This window comes from Carlito syrichta, unplaced genomic scaffold (assembly GCF_000164805.1).
Source record: "Carlito syrichta isolate Samal-C Ts95f unplaced genomic scaffold, Tarsius_syrichta-2.0.1 Scaffold118060, whole genome shotgun sequence".
Lineage (NCBI taxonomy): Eukaryota > Metazoa > Chordata > Mammalia > Primates > Tarsiidae > Carlito > Carlito syrichta.
In genome coordinates this window covers 136,691-158,385 of record NW_007062156.1, presented here as the reverse complement: position 1 = coordinate 158,385, position 21,695 = coordinate 136,691, and the positions used below count along the sequence as shown (strand labels likewise).

Below are 21,695 nucleotides of genomic sequence, written 5' to 3'. Positions count from 1 at the left end.
CCCGTGTGGGTTGACACTCCGACCTGGCTGAGCAACCAGGCCACTCCTGGCAGGCTGGTGGTTAGACCCGGGGTCTGCCCAGGTCCTGAGGTTTGGGGAACGCCCCTGGGTCCCCTGACGAATGAATCCCAGGGCGGGATGGGACCCTGCGGGCCTCAGCCGGGGACCGGAAAGCCAGGGTCCCAGCTCCAAAGCCTGTGCCAGGGTGCCTGCCCCGGGACCTCCGTGGGGCCCTGCCTAGGACCCTACATTGTCCTGCGCAGCATCCCGACGTCAGCGCCACCTGAGGACGTCTCCGCCATCAAGAGCGAGCTGGAGCAGCTGGCCGAGGAGCTGAGGCGGAGGAGGATGGCCCTGGGGTACTCGCAGGCCGACGTGGGGTGTGCGGTGGGGGCCCTGTTCGGGAAGGTGCTCAGCCAGACCACCATCTGCCGCTTCGAGGCCCGGCAGCTGAGTCTCGCCAGCATGTGGAGGCTGCAGCCCCTGCTGAAAATGTGGCTGCAGGAAGTGGGCGCGGAGAACCTTCTGGGCCTCTGCAAAATGGAGATGATCTTGCTGCAAGTTCGGAAGTCGAGACGGGCCAGCAGTGAGAAACGGGTCAGAAAGAGCCTGGAAAGACTCTTCCTGCAGTGTCCGAAGCCCACCCCACAGCAAGTCAGCTTCATCGCCAGGTGCCTCTGGCTGCAGAAGGACCTGGTCCGAGGCTGGTTCGAGGACCGAAGCAAGATGGGCCCTCAGCTGACTGAGAATGCGTCCCCGCAGGGGTCAGTGAGGGCAGCCGGGCCTCCTCGCCCAGGGGCCCTGGCGTGCTTTCCCTCAGCACCACTGCTCCGTTTTGATGGCCCCCACCATGGGGGATCCCACTTTACCCCCCTGTACTCCTCTGTCCCTTTCTCTGTGAAGGGAGCCATCCCCCACACTCCAGCCTCCACCTTGGGCCTCCCCAGGATTTAGAGCTGAGGAGCTGCCCTTCAGGAAAGATAGAGGGAGGAGAAGGAAAAGCCCAGGTAAACGTCCCTGGGGCTCACTTCAGGGCTTTTAGCCTTACATTCTTCACTCAGTGTCTAAAGAAGAAGTTACAAACACATAATAGGGGGTGGGGGTGGGGGTTGTTTAGGAAAATTTTGGGAGAGAAGTTGACGTTTATTGCTGTTTTGTGTTTTTCCCTAGCCTTGGTTTTAAGGGACATTACAATATAGAGATGATTTCAATATCTGTGGGTTGTCCTTTCACTCTTTTGACAGTGTCCTTTGATATACAAATGTTTTAAAGTTTGTTAAGTTGAAGTTACTCATTTTTTGTTTTGTTGCTTATGCTTTTGATGTTGCCAAATCCCAAAGTTATGAAGATTTGCTCCCTTAAATTTTATAGTTTTATCTCTTAAACTTAGGTATTTGGTTCATTCTGCGTTAATTTTTGTATATGGTGTAAAGTTCTTTTGCATGTTGATACCCAATTTTCCAAGCACCATTTGTTGAGGAGCATGTTCTTTCTCCATTGAATGATCATGACACCCTTGTCAAACATCAGTTACAACACATATGAGGAATTAAGTCTGTACTCTCAACTCTGTTCTACTGGTTTATATTATTGTTTTTAATATTTTTGGCCATTCTGGGTCACTTGAAATTCCATTTGAATTTTAGGATCAGTTTTTCTGTTTCTGTCCAAAGAACTATGGAGATTTTGTTAGGGATGGCATCTAATCTGCATACTGCCTTGGAGAATATTGCCATCTTAAAATATTGTCTTTCAATTCAGGAACACAGGACTTCTTTCCATTTATTTATTTATTTTGAGTCGGGGGTCTCACTCTGTCACCCTGGCTGGAATACAGTGGCATGATCCTGGTCAACTTGCTACAGCCTCAAACTCCTGGGCTCAGGCAATCTTTTCCACCTCAACCTCCCAAGTAGCTGGGACTACAGGCAGGTGCCACCACAGATGGCTAATGCTTTTATTTTTTTGTAGAGATGAGGCCTTACTATGCTGCCCAGGCTGGTCTTAAACTCCTGGACTCAAGCAATTCACTTGCCTCAACCTCCCAAATTGCTGAGATTACAGGTGTGAGCCACCACTTCTGGCCTTCTTTCCATTTACTTGTGTCTTTAATTTCTTTAAGCAGTGCTTTATAGTTTTCAGTGTACAAGCCTTTAACTTCCTTGGCTATAGTTATTCTTAGTTTTTTATTCTTTTGAATACCATTGAGAATTGTTTTCTTAATTTCCTTTTCAGATTGCTAATTGCTAGTGGATAGAAATACTATTGATTTTTTTTCTCTGTTTCTAGTCTTAGGAGAAAAACTTTGTGTCTTTTCACCGTTGAGTATAATGTTAGCTGTGGCTTTTTTATATATAGGCTTTATCATGTTGATAAATTTTCTTCTAGTTCCTAGGTTATTGGATGCTTTTCTATGAAAGGGTATTGGTTTTCATCAATTCATCTGGTATAAGTAAAAGATGTTTAAAGGATGTACAGTATCCTGTATTTTGCAGGATCATAACTACCAGTGCTACTACTTCCTTTCCCAAAACTATCACCACCATTGCACCCACAATCAGGAGGCCTAGGCATTTTTTCCATATTGTTCTCATTCTCACTATATCCTTGTAAGATTAGGTGACCTGCCACTGGGTGATGGAACCAAGTTTTGGGTTCCTTACTCCACAGCATGGGACAACCTCGGATGTGGTTCAGTTTTCTGGAATGGACTTTTGGTGAAGTGCGTTGAAGACAAAGGTCAAATAAATATTCATGTAGCACTTATGTCTTTCTAATTATTTTAATTTTAATTTTTTTAAGAGACAGGATCTTGCTCTGTCCTGATCTGGAGTGCAGTGGCATGATCATAGCTCACTGTAGTCTCAACCTCCCGAGCTCAAGTCATCCTCCCACCTCAGTCTCTTAAGCTGGGAATACAGGCTCACACCACCATACCCAGATAAGTTGTTTTTTTTTTTTTAATTTTCTGTAGAGTTGGGGGTCTTGCTATGTTGCCCAACCTGGTCTCGAACTCCTGATCTTAAGTGATCTTCCCACCTTGACCTCCCAAAGTTCTGGGACTGCAGGCAAGAGTCATGATGTCAGCCTCTCACCCTTTTAAAGTTACCTAATTCTGGAGAAAAAATTGTGACAGATTTAATTTTCAGAACATAGCAATAAACTGCATTGTTTCAAGTGGACAATGAATAGAGAAAGAGAGTGATTACACTTGGACGCTTAAAAGATTAGATTGTGTTTCCAGTTTATTTAGTCAAGAATTCAGACTCATATTGGAAAGATGATGGCCATAGAGCAGGTGCGAATGAATCACATATCAGCACAGCTTCCTATGGTCCGACGTCTCTGATGATAGTGCCCAAAGTAGGTCCCCACAGATGTGGAGAAGCTTCATTTCAACACTACAGCATTTTTATCCTTGGGGCTTACATCACTGCTCAAGAAAAACTTAATCTCTGCTCTTAATGCTTCCATTTAAGATAATATGTAGAAACAAGCTGTTTTTGATTCTTGAACCAAACTCAGTGACAGTGAGTCCACAGTCTCCTCTAGGGGAGAAAGCCGAATTGGTGCCTGGATCTCTGATTCCAACTTCACAACATCCCGGAGAGACCATTTCCCACACATGAACTGCAGGGATCCAGTTTGACAGATAAATGCATTTTCTTCTTGTCAGAGTCTGAAGGTAGAGCACTGAAGATCCATGTTAAGTTAGTGAACCAGGCTGCTCCATCAATTCTTCTGCGGCTCCTGCAGATTTGGAGAAGTGGTGAACAGCTCCTAGGGCCCACCTCTATACCTGCACAACTAATGTCCTCTACACATTTGCTCTACCTCTGCTTAGGCAAGTCCTGGTATGTGTCACCAATCAACGTTTACATCATTTAAGATGAGATTTTCCATCACTGGTTCTCTTGACTTGTGAAAAGAGAAACAGCACCTTGAAACTGGAGTGATATCAGATTTTTCAGAGATTTAAGATTGTATGTAGAAATTGTAATAAGAACCCTCAAAACTAAGAAGAAACCACCCTTTGAGAGAAAACCAAAAATACGGTGTTAAGTGGTTAACAGTGTTACCTGTTATAGAGATCAAGTAACATAAGAAATCAAGTACGGCATAATTCAGTAACAAAAATGCCATTGGTCCTTTTAGTGAATGTAATTTCAGTCGAGTAGTTAGTAGAGGCGGATGTCAAACAGCAGTCCAAAGCCTTCATTCATATCTGCCAGATTTTTCCTACCTCAATTTAAATAATAAATTCCAACCACTTGGTTTGATAGATCTTCACTGTCATTCTGAAAATGTGTCTTTATCAAATGTTTCCATTATCATGTTTCCTTCAGACAAGGCAGGTATTCTTAATTTGAAGGCACTGAACACCTTTAGGGTATAAGCAGAATAGTGTGTTTGTATGTATTTGCATTTTCGTTAAAAATGGTTGATAGCCTTCATCAGATTTTCAAAGGAAACCATGGTCTTTTTAGAACTGCAATTTCAGAATTTAAGAAGCATCTTTCCTTTGGCCACCTTTTCAGTAGATTTCCCTTGGTAGTACCCGTGTAGTTGGTAATTTCTGGTTTTCTTCAAATCTGTATTTTCTGGATATAGCCAGCTCAGTGTAGCATCAAGCTGTTTTGCCTGAATTGCTTTTTACATAAGTCTTTCAAGTTCAGACTAACTACTGTATTGATTATTGCCTTTCCTCTTCTTATACTTTTATCAGTTCTTGGCACTTTAAATTTATATCATAGAAAACAACTTCTCTTTTTCCTAAGTGTTTCTTTTTTAATATATTGTTTAAGAAATCATAAGGTGTTAGGAAATCTGCCCTTATTCCAAAACATTATCTTTTTTTCTTAAATCAGCATCTATTTCTCTAATTTCATATTTTTAAATATATATGCTGTATATTCTTGTTTATTATACTAACGTGGTGTCATGGGAATTTATTTTTCAAAATAGCCACTTTGTTTATAGTGTTTTTCTAGAAATAGTCTTGCTTACTAAACAGTATTGGTTTTCCTGGCAGAATCTATTCATGATGAATTCTCTTTAGAGTGCACAATGGTATTATCTATGTAGAACAATGTTTTTAAAGTGAAAACTACAATGCCATTTCAATAAAATCCTAGTGGAATGTGGTACTTGACAAAGGAATTCTAAACTGAAAGATTAAACTTGGGAAAAGAGTTAAGGAAGTTTTGAAGATAAGAGTATAATCTTGGAGTTATTTAAACAATATAGTGATGATGGACAAAATAACAGAAACAAATGTTTGGCCACTCTGTTTACTGGAATATGAACTGGTACAACCTTCTTGAATGACTATAAGTTATTTCATATGAAAAGCTTTTAAAATGTGCATTCCCGTTTCAACTTTGAAAACTTTTATAAGAAAATAATTGTGTATATGTATATAAAGATTTAGCAATATGGTCATCATAGCAACTAAAAAGAATTTTAACAAAAAAATTAGAAACAACCTAAATGTTTAACAAAGGGTTAAGTACATAAAAGAGAATATCATATACAGTTAAGATTGTGTTACAGAACCACACTTTTTGACAAGGTTCAGAGTAGATTGTTGAATGAAACAAAACAACTTATTAAATTTCATTATACCATTTTTAAAAAATATGCATACTACACGATGGAATATTATGCAGCCATAAAGAAGAACAGAGTCATGGCCTTCACAGCAACTTGGATGCGGCTGGAGACTATCATAATAAATGAACTATTATAGAAATAAAGAACTGAAGATTGCATGTTTTTACTCATAAGCAGGCCCTGAACTCTGGTCACACTAGCACGGGGGTGGGGGCAGGTACTGGACACTGCAAGGGGAGGAAAGGGGGGGGCACGGGGAAACACACTAGGAACCGGGTCCACTATTAGGGAGAGATATGGCCAGCTAGAAGCGCAAACTTCACCTGCATGCAACTTACTTATGTAGTAAATTCCAACTTGTACCCCACAACTCTAAAATAAATTTTAAAAAATAAAAATAAGTAGAAAGAAAATAAAAAATAAATATAAATACATATATTATATAGAGAAAATTTTAAGTATATTTAAGTATTGCTTTTTTTGGTGACTTTTTAGAATTTTTTTCTGTGTTTATTAGTTGTACAATTTAAAAAATCCAAGAAATTATTTTTAAGGAGGGCTCTAGGAAATATAGGGTTCAAAAAATATCATTTTCTCAGTCTTCTTTTTCCTTAAAATAGTAATTTATTCTTGTAAAGCAATATGTAAAAGGGTATAATAATCTGGCCTTTTTATTTTTAATCACATTTGTAATTTCTGTAAAAGAAGGGCAGTTCTCTAAATGGAGGAGTACAGAGGCACATAAGTTAGAAAAACATTGCAAAAAATTTAGTTTTTTTTTTAACCAGATGTCCATTAATGTTAAAGAGCTGAGTGTAGCACAGTGAGTGAAGACACCTGCCATATGTCTGTTTTCCTGCACAACATGGTAATTTACAATTACAATTAGTGTGTTTATATACCTCTGTGTAGTTAACCCATATTTAGAATATAATATAAGCCCAAGTCATTTTCATTTTTCTGAATGTTTACTTTTCAATCTTAAAAAGCATTTGAAAATATCAAATCCTGATTTTAACACAGTAGAATCCTCCTTGCTTGTCATTTTTGAAGAAAGCAAATGAATAGAAATGAGCTCTGTGGAATTCTAAGTTGGAAGGCAGGGTCAGTTCTTGTGATCACATCCCCAGCCAGTTGAAAGATGAACTGTCATGACGTGACTCCAACCCAATTCCCTGCAAGTCCTTAAAACAAGGCATTGTCATTATACTGGCTACACTAGTGAAGAGAAACATGACAGGAAGTTTTGGAGAGACCACATGGTTTACCTAAGAGGCTACCTCCAGAACAATCCAGCACGCAGGTCTGTTGAACTGCCTCTCTACCACTTTAGCTAGGAGCACTACTACAGATTCCGCTCAATGTCGAATTAGCTACTTTGGTCTTGAACTTGGACTACTTAGGTTTTCTTCCTTCAAGTTCTAATAAAATGGCAAAATACAAACTTAGCTTCACTTACTCTACTGACTCTCCAAAGACTGGTCAGAAAAGGAAAAATAAAAACTTTCCTGAGATTCACTACATTTTAAATTCAGTATTCTTTTGTAAAACTACAGCCTGAGTGTTATTTTTTTTTCTCCGAAGGAATAACTGTATTGTTCAATGGTTAGTCCTCTTTTTCATTCCAAGATGTATGATGCAGACCCTCTTCTAGGATGAGATCCAGCGGCCAGGGCAGTATATAAAAAGCATTCAGTTGATTTATTATTTTAGGGTGGAAGATAATGTTCCTGGGCCAGCTTTAAAACTGAATACTATTGACTGAGTAGAGGAAAATCTTAACAAATACCTTTCTTTATTTAAAGAGAAATTGTTTCATTACACCATTGTATTGGTTTTTAGGGCTGACAAGCAGTACCACAGATTGGGTGACTTAAACAGCAGAAATGGATATTTGTACAGTTCTGGAGGTTAGAGATCTGAGATCAGGCTGGGCAGGGTTGGTTCCTTCTGAGGGTTATGAGGGAAGGATCAGGCCTCTTTCCTTGACTTGTAGATTGCTATCTTCTCCCTTACCTTCCCATTGTCTTTCTTTTCTATGTGTCTGTATCCATATTTCCTCTTTTTATAAGGACACCAGCGATATTGGATTAGGACCTACCTTAATGACCTCACTTGAATTTAATTATTTCTAAAGACCCTATCTCCAAATATAGTCCCATTCTAAAATACTGGGGTTTAGGCTCCAACATATGAATTTTTGTGGGGAAACCATTCAGCCATGATACCAGCCTAATTAAAATGTAAACGAGTTGTTTGTTGTAACAAATATTGAATACTCTATGTAGCAGGTAGTGCCCTAGGTGCAATGGTGACCAAAAGCTCAGCCTGACCCTCAAGGAGCTAAAAGTCTGGCAAAGCATCCAGACATTAAATAAGTAAACATGTGATTACAACATGTAATAAGCATACTGTAGTGGGGGTAAGATAAAGTCTTGAGATTCTTCATTTAGATTTAAAGTCCTCCTTTTATATAAGTATTCCTCTGATAACATCAATTGTTAACACATATCCTAAACCAGAGGTACCTGCAGAGGAAGTACGGTCTTATAACCAAGGCATTGCTTAGGAGAGAGGCATTTCTGGGTTCAAATCCCAACTCAATAACCTACAATCTTTGTCACTCTGAATGAGTTACTTTTTCAGCTTCAGTTTCTCATTGCAAAATATATCTAGTAATCCACTGGGTGAGATTTGTCATAAGGATAAAATTCACTAGTATAGAAAGAAATCTCTAAGACTTCCCTTTTGCACAGTGAGCATTCAGTCCTTTTTTTTTGTTATGCTGCCACTATACCTTCCTTATCTGTAATTTACTTATAGTTCATAAGTCACCATTTTGCATCTCTAGGAACTTTTACATAGTAGATGCTCAACAATTGGTAGCCAAACTGAATAAATGAAAGAACAGAAAAAGTAGAGTCATTTAGTCTCAGTTGCCTGAATACTTACTGTCTGATATTGGGAAACAGTTTTGGGGATTATAATAACTGAAATGCAATTATAAGGGTCTGTTTTCTTAGCTGTCAAGTGACAACTAGGTAGGTGGTAAGGTTTTGATTTGGAGGATTTAGATAAAGACTTTGAAAAATCCTGTAGAATTATAGAATTGAAAGGAATGATTTCTAAGGTTGTGTCTAGCCTATAGTAATAGTATGAGTCTTCATGAGGAAGAAGAAAGCAATGTTCTACAGATGGAATGTGGGCACTAAGACGATGCAGAGTATAGGAATAGGCAGAGTAGGGGACACTGGTCCTCATGCTGTGATTCCCAATTCTCCTTCCCTTCCCGATCTCCTGCTTCTCAATTGTCTCTCCCAAATGCGTGCTCAGTACTGCCTTTGTTCATACTAGCCTTTCTGTCTAAAGCCTGCTATGTTAATTTGTTAGGGCTGCCGAACAAAGTGCCACAAATTAGGTGGCTTAAACAGCAGAAACTTGTCGTCCCTCAGTTCTGGTGGCTGGAATCTGAAATCGACATATGGGCAGGGTTGGTTCCTTCTGAAGACTGTGAGGAAAGAATCTGCTCCAGTTCCCTCTCCCTGGCCTAAGATAGCCATCTGCTTTCTATTGTCTCTTCATATCATCATCCCTCTCTGAATGTCTCTGTGTCTCAATTTCCCCTTTGTATATGGACACCAGTCATATTAGATTAGGTCCCACCCTAATGACTTCATTTTGACTTGATTCCTGCTGTGAAGATCCTATCAGCAAATAAGGTCACACTCTAAGGCCTTAGAGCTTAGTACTTCAACATATAAATTTTGGAGGAGAGGCAGTTCAATGTTTAACACCGACTACTCCTGATACAGAGAGAAGGTGGGTAGGTATGTGTTGGGGGAGCAGGTGTAGGAAGGCAGGAAGACTTGTTTATTTTTTTTCCTTCAGAGAAGTTAAATAAAGTGGTATGATGGGAAGGGAAGAGTATTAGCCATAGAGTCAAATAGTCCCAAATCTGCATTCAGATAATACCACTACTCCAGGATTACCCGCTCAGAAAAATTTTAAGAAAAATAAGATTTATTCCCTCTGGACTGAAGAATTACAGTAGTTACTTATTTCTATTTGCCAAGCAGAACAATTGAACTCTCATCGGTAAGATTGAGAAACTTTATCTTAAGGAGGAAAATTTGGGATATTTTGATAAAGATGCAATTCTTAATTTCCTCAGAAAAACTGATATGTGAACCTACTGAAAAAGCCCTATCACTTTTTGCTAAGCATTGTCAACCACTAATCTTATCAAGCTAATATAACAGAAAATGGTCACATGACTTGCCCTTAATTTGTCATCATTATGTTAAATTTATGAACAGCAAAGTTCAAACAGCAAAGGAAAAAATTTAGATGGTAATTGTTTTCATAAACGGTTTAAGTAATATTGCTAAATCTAAGTAGATGCTACATTTTAAAAATAGATTAGCTATAAATCATTATTTCTGTAATAATCATCCATTCAATGCATGCAAATATTTTAAAAGATCACCTCATTTCAAAAAAAAAATGTTGTACCTGTCTACTTGCAAAATGTATTAATGAGATTTAAACTAAAGAGAAGAGGTAGAAAAATGCTTCCCATACAGGGATTTAGTGTGTTATTCTTTATGTTCCTGAGAAGGCAATCACATGAACACCATAAGTAAAAAAAAGAATGTTCTGCTGCTTCTGTGTCACATCATTAAAGTAACTAATCTAGAGCCATAAATTTTTGTCTTCTGGGCCAAGAAATTTTAAGTAAAATACTAACAAATATGTAATGCTTTTAAATGAGAAGTGAAAGAATCTTTATCCTTTTTATTTGAGTTTCCAGAAATGGCACACTCCATAAAAAAAAATTATATCGTTTTTATTTTTAAACTGAGTTTCTTGCATTAGTTAGTAAACAATTTATTTGGTGAACATTCTCTGTGCACATATATACACCATGTGAACATTTAGGAAACAGAAGGTGCTTGAATTTGTGAGATTTCAATATTTTCTCACAGTTGATCCAGTGATACTACAGTTGAAATAAAACCATATATAAATGAAATACCACTTTCTATGAAAATGCAAGTATAGATTTTTCGTCATTGTTCTAATAAGGGTAATAATGATCCCATGTATTCAGAGGAACATCTTATAAATCTTTAGCACGTTTACTCCCATATGCATTCTAAGACTCAACGTAAAACTTTAATTACCCTAATCACAAATATGCATATTTATTTTCTTACATTATCTGACTATGTATTTTTATCTTGCTATTTTTTCTGCAGATATTATTAAATTTTTAAACTATACATAAGCACTGATTTAGCTTCTCATTTATTTACATTGTTCTTCTAAAAACATGTGTACCTATATATTAATATTCATGTTGTAGATATATTATGCAAAATATAAGCTATGAAGACCGTAATGCACCAGAACATGATGGGCTAACTAATAATACCCAGCATGGCAGTTTTGGCTGTCTCCTACACATCCTTGTTGTGGCCCCAAACCAAGTCAGCTTTTCCTCCAATTTCTACATCCTTGAATCCTTATAAGCAGTAACCTTGTGCTTCTGTACTTTTTCCCTCAGTGATAAACATCTAAAATGCACCTGGTAAGGGCTAGACACTGAATGAAGATTCAGAGTCAGAAAGGAGCCTACAGGCTAAATAGAGGAAAAAATGAGAAAATCAAGGATTGTTTTACCAAGTAACAGCGTTAAAGGAATGGGCAAAGAAACACCACACAGAAAGGACTAGATGTCTTGGGGAGGGATATGTGGGAACATTCTTAAGAACAGGACTTGAGCTAAGACTTGAAGGATAACTAGGAGTTGTTGAGTATAGGGGGTGAGAAGGAGAGAAGGGAAGACCAAAAGTCATGGGAAGCAAAGTGAAGGAAGTTTGTTTTAACTGAAAACCTAGGTTGTGATTAGTTACTGCAATTAAGAGTTAAATGTAGTGATTAAATGTGGAGGAGAAATATTTTCTTAACATTAAATGAAAATAAGAGATATTTTCTTAGCGTTAAATGTAAAGATTAATATACCCATCTTAAGGAGATGTTGAGCAACACAATAGATAATTTCTTTCATTGTAGTACTTTTGTTGATGTTGTTATTCAAGACACAAAATCATTCTTCATATGGCTGGTTCTTATATTGACTTATATCAAACAATCTAAGTCATAATACTAAGTTGAAGGCCTTTCTTCCAGGAGCTAAAGTAATTTAGTACTGGCATAAAGTTTTCTGATGGTTTACCTTGGTACTACCAATCAGCAAATCTAGAGAAATTCATGGGTTTGCACATCTGCTGCCCTTCTCAAGAGTCAATTATCTCCACCAGGCTTTTGAGAAAAAGCTGTTCATTGGTCCCTTTAAGTTTGTTATGATACCATAAAGAAACCACTGGGAAGTGTTTGCTAATTATGGCAATTGAAGAAACCACGAGACACCAAAGACAATGTCTTAAATAGAAGCCTAGTTGCCCTTGTTTGTGAAAAATATATATCTGGTTAGAACCCCTGTCACCTATCATGCAACACAGTCATACTGTTTCTACCCACAACTCATTACATGGAGAGTACCTAGCATGATACTGAAATAGAATAGAGATCAATAAATTTGCATACCAAACAATTGACTTAAGAGAAGTAATTAATTCAACTGGGTTTTATTCTCATATGAAATAAAAATGATTGCTATACTCCTGGTCAGAGTCATTCTGAGAACAAGAACTAAAAAAACAAAAACAAAAAACCTTTGTAAGATTATTCAAAAGTATGTAGTAAGGCATAAAGAACAATGCAGTTCTTAATAATGCCTTTTTATGAAATGAGGAAACTGTATATAGATCTTCAGTTATTATTAAGTCTATTGTGTCCATCTGTGGATACTGAAATGCCTTAATGCATATATTAATCCTTATAAAATTCTAAAATGAGTCCTTAACATCCCTGTAGAATTTGAAAAAGATTAATTTTTTCCATATCATGTAGATTTGCCAGTGTAAGTGACCACCAATAAATTCATGAATCTTGACACTGTGCTTTGTTTTTAAATACAAGTAACACTTTTTAGAATAAATTATTCAGCAGGTACATTTTTTTCAAGATAGGCCAAAAATGTATTGGGACCCAGCACTGACAGATCCCTTTCTTATGAATTCTTATTACTTCTATAACCCCCAAAGTGCATATAATGAAGCATGTGTTAGGTGTGTGGTTTTTGAGATGTCTGTTCCAGGCAGTGGGCTCATGTTTGGTGCATTCCATGAACATCGCCTTTGCAGACCCTTACCATCTACAGAGAAGAGCCAGGGGTATGTAGCTAATAGCTGAAGGTTTCCAAAAGTTAACTGTGCTGGAATTTAATAAGAATATTCAGAAAGTGGAAGTTAAGTAATTATTCTAAGATCACTGAGGGGTTTTTTTTGGAGTTATTTGTAACTCAACTTGAGGTAGAATATAGCTCATCCGAATCATAATGCCAGATGAGTTATTCCAACAAGCTCTTAAAGTGGTTTACGTGTTATAGTTTAAGCAATATGAAAATTCATTCTGGAAGAGCATTTACCAAACCTTTTAATGTCCAATGCTTCTGCTTTCCTACCCAAGAGAGCTGTACCCAGCTCTCAGTTGTTTGTGAGTGCATTGTTTATTCAAGGAATGACCCACAATACGACACTCTTAGACTAGCTTTTCCTTGTTTCCCAGTACATTTTCTATGCCACTTTTCTCCCAATAAAACTAGTATATTCTCAGCAAATGCAAGCTACTTTTAATTGTGCCAAGAAAAACATAATCAGGAGAATAAATTCCTTCTCCTCTCCCACTATCCTCCTTCCTTCATTATTATAAAATATTAGAAAACGGAATATGAATTACTTTGGATTGCCAACCAGATTTAGTTATCTATAGTGTTTACATGGCTAATCCAGGAACTTCTTGCCCTCAAACATGTATTAGCATTTTAAAATGTCACTATTAAAATTTACTGTAATTTTATAGATTCAAATATATACACATGAATTCAAGCACGCATACATGAATATCAACCTCATGTTTTATAGGAATTGAAAAAGAAGTTGAGTCTAATCTACTCTTTTCAATTACTGCACTAGTGCAGACTCTCTCTTCATTTTTAGCCACATAACCCCAATTCAGGCTGCTTATAAAAATAAATATTCATGTAAACTGGAAAACCTAGAGGTAGATCTACTTCTGGTACCACTAGATCTTGGGGCTCAAATTCTGTCATCAAAACTCTTCTTTCATCTCCTTCTCTACTTTTCTTTGCCTATTGTTCTCATTTTTTCTTTGTTGCAGACAGGGCTTTTTTCACACAGACATGGAGAGTAACTACAAGCAGTTGCAGCATCTTCTATTCAATATAATCTTAGAGAAACTGCCTTCTCTCTGCCCTAGCATCCAAATATCACTGAGGCCAAAGGGATCTCATTTTAGAATCAGCTGTGATTGACCAGTCTTGTCTAGAATCCACATCTATGAGGGGGTTGGGGGTGGGGCATGGTATTATAATTGGCAGCCCAATGAAGACGATATGGAGTTGAAGAGGAGTTCTTTCTGGAAGAAGGTTTTGGATATGTCCATCCTGGTTGTTTTTGTATCAGTTTCTCCAGTCTCCAGAAACATTTAATATATGTGCCACAGTCAGATCTTAGGTTTCTGATAAAGATAAGAGAAAGTGTGAGATAACTAAACACGAGATCCAATATGATAAACATTTGAACTGATCCATCAACTGTCTGACATTCAAAACTATGATTATGATATTGATCTAAATGCTAGCACAGTGCCCAGAGTCATTTTTGCTGTGGTTATGGATTACCACAAGAAGCCTGAGACCTGCTATTGGGGGAAACCTTCTTGTGGTACTGCTCATTTCAGTCAGAAGCTACAAGTCCTGAGTTGAGCTCACTCATCTATCTACCTACGTCCTAGCATAGTTTAATGGCATTGGAGCTACAGACCAGTTAGTTGGACATGTGAGCATACACCTAGTCTCGTAATTCTTTTTTTTTTTTGAGTTAGAGTCTCACTCTGTCGCCCAGACTGGAGTGCAGTGGTCGCTCTCGACCACCGCAGGCTCGACCTGCTGGGATCCAGCGATCCTTCTGCCTCAGCCTTCCAAGTAGCTGGAACTACAGGCGCGTGCCACCACACCCGGCTCATTTTTCTTTTTTTGTAGAGATGAGGTCTCGCCAAGTTGCCCAGATGGGTCTCGAACCCGCGAGCTCAGGCAATCCACTCACCTCAGCCTCCCAAAGGCGTGGGATTACAGGCTGAGCCACTGAGCCCGACTTCTATTAATTCTTTATGTTAATCCCACTTCATCTATTGTACAACCCAATTAATCATTTCAAAGCAGAGCTGCTGATATTTGGGTGTTATTTTTACCAGCACTTGATCTCTCTCTTGATCATACTTTCATATGGTATCTATCTTTTAACAAATAGCAGTAGATTGTAATCTGTGTTATAGAAATTCTTTGGAATTAGCAGGTCCTTGTATTTGTTTTCTCATTTGTTTCTATGCTTCAGGCTAAATAATCTCTAAAATCTCACAGATAAATATGCTATGTTTTATTTATTTAATTGCAGTGAAAATAAAAATCCAGAACACGTTTTGGTTTTGTTTGTTTGTTTTACTTTGTTTTGAGTTGGGGTCTCACTTGGTTGCCAAGGCTGGGGTGAGGTGGCATGCTCACAGTTCACTGCAGCCTCGACCTCCTGGGCTCAAGTGATCCTTCCGCCTTAACCTCCCATGTATCTGAGACTGAAAGCAAGCACCACCAAGCCTGAAATCTCACTGTGTTGTCCAAGATGGAGCCAAACTCCTGAGCTCAAGCAGTCCTTCCACCTTGGCCTCCCAAAGTGCTGGGATTGCAGATGCGACCCACCACAACCAACCAAAATCTATTTTGTTATTCATAAATTATTTTTACATCTAATTAAAATAAGTTATTACAAATCTTCATTCTTCTTCTTTTCCTTTGGTTCTGATTTTCTGTTTTTCATTTCCCAAATTGTTTTATTGTATATGATTTTCTTATAGATTGTCTTAAATCCCTAGTGGAAAGAAACAGAGATCTTAGTGAATCAATAAATTGGTCAAGCAAGTGCAAATCACAATTGCAGCTACTGTTCTACCTCTTATATCCTCAGAGACAGTGGAAAATATATGCTTGATGTCCTCTCAATACTTTAGATGTGGTAAAATTACTTAATACAGCAGTCGCCCTTATTCACAGTTTTGTTTTCCATGGTTTCAGTTATCTGCAGTCAACTGTGGTCAAAAACGGTTAAATGGAAAATTCAGAAATAAATAATTTATAAGTTCTAAGTTTCACATTATTCTGCATAGCGTGATGAAATCTCACTCCCTCCCTGTCCTGCATGGGACATGAATCATCCACTTGTCCAACATGTTCACTCTGTAAATGCCACCCCACCCGTTCATCACTTAATAGCCCTCTCAGTTATCCTATTGACTGTTCCAGTATCGTAGTTCCATGTAATGTTCATGTAATTCTTATTTTACTGAATAATGACCCCAGAAGACAAGAATAGTGATGCTGGCATATTATAATCATTGTTCTATTTTATTTTTAGTTTTTGTTGTTAATCTCTTATTTGGCCTATTTTATCAATTAAACTTTATCATAGATATGTACACATAGAACAAAGCAAGTATATATAGGGTTTAGTAGGAGCCACGGTTTCAGACTTGCACTGGGAGACAAGGAAAGACCACTGTATCACCCAGAGACTGTATTTCTAAATCTGATTCCTCTCACGAAAACAACTTATTCATTAGATATATTGACAAGTAAGTCAATTTCTTAAAAAATATTGTATTTCATTAATTATAAGACATAATTTTAGCCATCTGTAAAAGTTAAAGTTTGAATACATCTTGCCATCAGTATGATAAGAAAGCATCTTGTCCTAGCTTAATTGACAATGGTTTCCTTTCTAAGTGGTACATAAAGTAATGAGCAGTGTTAAAGTCACTGGTGTCTTGGATTTGATGGCAGGTGATACTATAATTGGACTGTTACAGGTCTTGGTTTTCCCCCAAGAGTTTCATTTAAGTGAAATCTCTGTTGGTCAACATCTTTTAAGAACACTAGACTTGATTTAAAGATTCCCTATTGTAAAACAAAGTTACTTGTTAACATTAATAAGTACTCCCTAATGTGTTTATTTTGTAAAATCAGATTTTTGTTATTATGTTTCTTAACTCAGAGCACCCTTAGATTAACAACTCCATTCACCCATTGTTTTACTGTTCTTTTTGTATGTGCAAAAAACCACCAGTGTCCTTTAGATATTCGTAATTCATTTTTGAGATTTAGAAGAAACTATGTTTCATTCAAAGCAAAACAATGTGATATTGAGAACCTGCAATTCTTATGTGTGAAGCTATTTACATTAATCTCAATAATTCAGTTATAACTCTCTTGCTTTAAATCTCTTTGGTATGTTTCTGTTCTGATTTAGTGCCTTGTTTAAAGATTAATGTTACCGGGTAATTTACTGCAGCTTCACAGATGGTATTTGAATCTGTAAATGGGCTTTGGAATCCTACACACAACTCCATATAATCTTAGGTTAACATCAACGTAAATGTTGAACTTAAAGCAGTTCTAAAAGATCATGATAGAAATTTCATTATCCCTTTCTAAAAACCATAAATTTTGAGGGGATTTCATGGGCTAAGTATTTTTACTTCACTAGCATGGTTAAAGTATAACTAGCTCCTTATATTTGGAATCACCAGCCCCTGTATATTGAAAAAAAATATTAAAAAATAAAATAAATTACTTTGTTTTAAATGATTCTAAAGTTCTAGTTACAGGAGAAGTTACTGTTCTTATTTTTATCGCTTCCTTTATGAAATGCTTTATAGAATCCACAAACACACATTGCTTTTAGTGTCTTTCCTTTGATGTCTATAAAAGACCCATTCAAAACTGAAGGTAAGTGCTCCTAATATGCACAACAGAATTTGGCTGAAGTTATTTGAAGCTATTAGAGATAACCTTCCTCCACATGTCTTTTGGGAGAAACACTGGTGCCAACAATACCAGTTAAGCTGTAATTAGTGTAACTAACAACTAATATGAGAGAGCAGACGAGAGGTCACTCTTAAGAATTTAAAGGTATTAGCAGGTTAAGGTTGTAGGGCACACTACCCCCCAGCTTAATCTGTTGCCTTTGCTGGTGAGATTTGTGGAAGCCATCAGTGCCCTCTAACCCTGAGGTGTTTCTCTCTTATAATTTGTTGGTCACATGCCAAGTTCCTCCTTCCTGTCTAGTGAGATGACTCTGGGAATGGCAAATTCATTTTAAAGTACTTGCCACAAATGCCTGCAGATTTTTAACCTTTTAATGTAGATAAAAGATTACAGTTTAATTTGCTTTAATGTTCTTGTCCTACCAGCTTAGACTACATTGAAATTGTCTTTTGCTACATTATAGAATATGATTTGTTGAGAATATTTAACATGTTTTGTGAGAGGAACTCTTAAGATCTAACTATTAAATCAGGTGTTGTGTAATTGATTCTAATACTGAATATTCCACTTTTTATGGGCTACTTCTTCAAATTTAATTGCCCACCAGTGGCTTTTGTTTATGTTTACAGTCAACTCTAATGCACTTAAAGGATAAGAATATAACAGGAATAACCTTTTGTTTTTCTGAAGTGCAGTTAACCTCTTTCTTCTGGTATCTGGGTTGGGCTTCTTCCTCATCTCATTATGTGATACCAACACATAAACAAGAGGAATGCCATAGAACTTTAATCATTCTTTTTCCCCCCATTAAAATTATGGATGTAAGATTGTTTCTGTAGTTTCCTTCTACAGAGAATTTTTTTTTTTAATTTTAAAGCAACAGGCCACAAGATAGCACTGTTGAGAAAGAGTAAAAAGGAAACTTTTTTCTTTTCAACTTTTTATAGTGCTACCTTAGTCTCAGGCTGTCATTTCTATTATATAGATTTTTTAAAATACAGATTATCTACTGCTCATAAAGTAGGCTGTTGCAGGTCCCAATAGCTAAACAAAGTTGTAAGATGAGAAAAATCAAATCACACAATCCCAAAGAAAAGAATAACTAAAATTCAGGTTATCCTTGATTATTGGGTACATGGACATTTAAATACTTTAAGATCACAGACTTAAAATCCATACTTCTTATTTAAGTACCACAAGAAATAATAAAGTTGTATTCTTCCTATCTCACTGCTTTGTACACATGCCACTGGTGGTCATGGGTAAACTTTTTAAAAATAATTATTTGTTTATTCTAATGTGTGTTAGAAAACATTATGACTAACACATGCAACCTGCTTAATGAATATTATTGTTAATAACTAGGCAAATAAATAAAGTGAGTTGATGTAAAGAAAATGCTGGGTATTTTAACAGTGCATGTAATTTACACATTTGGCCAAATGCATAAAAGTGATATACAAATCTGACATTAGGGAAACAATACTCTATCGAAACATGAAACTTCCATCATTTTTCTTCTGTTCAGTAACTCACAAGTTACTCTTATCCCTTCATTTTCACTATCTATTGGTTGTGATTTATTTAATTCATGTGTGTATTATACTTGACAGTTTGGTCTTTTGTTTCGAAAATAAGCCATCTTCTTTAAACTTTGATCTTGGATTAGGTGCTAAGGCTCCTTCCTGTGAATTTGTAACTGGCTGCAGTAAAATTATTAGTCCTCAGCTAATAAGTTCCTCAAGGTTGGAAACCACACTTGTAGTACTTAGTACAGTATAATATAGTAAGCAGTATTTATTATAGTAATAAAAACCCCAATCATTAATATATGTTCTTATTGATTCACATATTCTCATAACAAATTTAAGAATGTTTCTGCATATCCATGTACTTGCCTCAAACTAACAATGAATTTTAATTACTGTATCAATACTTAAAATGTTTTTTAAAAAAGAGCAGGCCAGTGCTACACTTAAAGTTCACACAGCTACCAGTCTTTTCTCATGCTAGGATTTCTCAAGCAAAAACGCCAAGGACAGTACTAGAAAGTTGTATTTTTTTCCCCATCCATACCATCTTACGATTAACTATGAGAGTAAGACATCAAAGCTGAACTGACTTCAAAGCCTGTAACACTTATGGTTTCCAGCTATGACTGTAACCAGCCGTTCACCTTGACAGCAATTCATCTTAGAGCCACGTCTCTTGGTTCCACCCCTGTGCTTCCCGCCTTCCCCTTTTCCAAACCTATCAAATTAAAAACTATCCTTTCAATGAATCTCTAAGTTAAACCAGTCCAGGGAGTTAGCATGTTTGCTTAATTTTAAGATTTTGCCATTCGAGTAGACCATACTTATTATTTATTCATTTTGTTCAAAATTGTGCCTTTTACCATAAGGCCTTGAGGTATGTTGACATTAAATGTAATGTTTTTTATCATTTTTATTTTAAAAGTATAATATACACATATGAGTAAGGTTGTGTATACACTTACCATTTAGATTAGTGATCACAACATGAAAAATAAAATAGTGAGTCTGGTATTTGTCCTGTAAATCAGTGAAATAGCAAAGAGGAAATTTAAAATATGGTTTGTCCATTACAAATGCCTGAAATGCAATTCTTGGAAGCACATGCTTTTCCTTAGCAAGAGGAATGAAGTCTCATGGATATATAGTTTCCTTGTGGTATGAAAGTTGATATATTAACATTCGAGCTTGTCCTAGAATTTTAACAAAGAAGCTACCTAATCAAAAGAGACCAGTTTCTTGAGAACTGTAGAACTAGCATCAGTTGAAGATGTTCATTTTTTCTTTTAATACACCAGTTAAAATGTTGTGATTATTGATCTAATTGGTACAGTGGATGGTAAATATTCAGTACTACTGGAAAAAACATTTCTTGAGATCTAGTAGATAGCATCCAGATCTTAAAGATATTGTACTGGAAGAACTCACAGCTTAATGCCTGAACTGTTCTCAACTCCAAGTCAACTATGAAGTTCTGAGTAGACATTATGACAAAGATTTTGATTGTGGATTATGGAAACTAAATGGTTTCAATATAATTATTGAATTGTTTTAAGAAGTAGAATGGGCTGCATTGTAAACTGGCAAGCTTTCTGTCTTTTGAAGCAGTTAAATGAAGGTTTAGTGACTATTTTTCAAGAATTTGATGGAGGGAATTTTTACATTGAGTAGATTTGACTAAAGAATCTCTAATATTTACTTTAATTCTAGGGTTCTATGTTTCTAAAATTAAAGGATATGAGAAAACAGAATTTAAGATCAAGTATGTGATGGCAATAACACATGGCTGTTGACCGCCATTTAGTAATTAGATGGTTTTTACAAAGAACTCATAAATGGGTATCTTGGAGGGATTGGAAAAACAAAGGGCCTGAGTAGATAAGGGAGAACAATAAAATAATGAGCATCTCTTCTGTTGCCGAAGGTTGGAAGAGAAAGGAATCTACTCTGAAAAGTAAAACATAGGGAAAAGTAAACATAGGGAAAATTAGAAAGAAAGCTTCTTGAAAGAGTGGGAATTTAAATGAATTTTCAAATTGTTGGAAAGAGAAACCAGAGGATTTTCTATCTGTATTATTAAAGAAGGGCACAAAACAGGTAGAAAAATGAGAAGTTAGAATTGTATGAGTTTAAGTGTTGAATAATATAAATTGGAGACAGATCATAGATGGACATTTTGAAATGTTCAGTTTGACTTAATAAGCAGTTTGTTTCTACAAGAAAATAATGTGATCGCAGTAGCTCATAAGCAGATAGCCCTTGCATACACCTTTTAGCAGGTGGATAAGAAAGGGAGGACAAGGAAAAAGGAGGGCCCAGGAGTTCTGCTGAGATGTGACAGAAAGGTACATGGGAGATGTAACAGCAGAAACAGAAAGAATATGTTGATTGAAAGTGGTATTATTGCCTGAGCCTGCGGGTTCGAGACCCGCCTGGGCAACTTGGCGAGACCTAATCTCCACAATAAATCAAAAACTAGCCGGTGTGGTAGTGCGTGCCTGTAGTTCTGGCTACTTGGAAGGCTGAGGCGG

The 21,695-nt window shown here is 36.9% G+C and overlaps 1 protein-coding gene across 1 annotated transcript; it reads left to right on the top strand.

The window, feature by feature from the left end:
• On the top strand, nt 1-954 carry POU5F2 (POU domain class 5, transcription factor 2; the record flags this gene model as incomplete). The annotated part of the gene is made up of 1 exon (XM_008047899.2): nt 1-954. A coding segment is annotated over one exon (954 nt), but the record flags the coding sequence as incomplete, so codon positions are not given.
• Between the last annotated feature and the right edge of the window lie 20,741 nt (nt 955-21,695).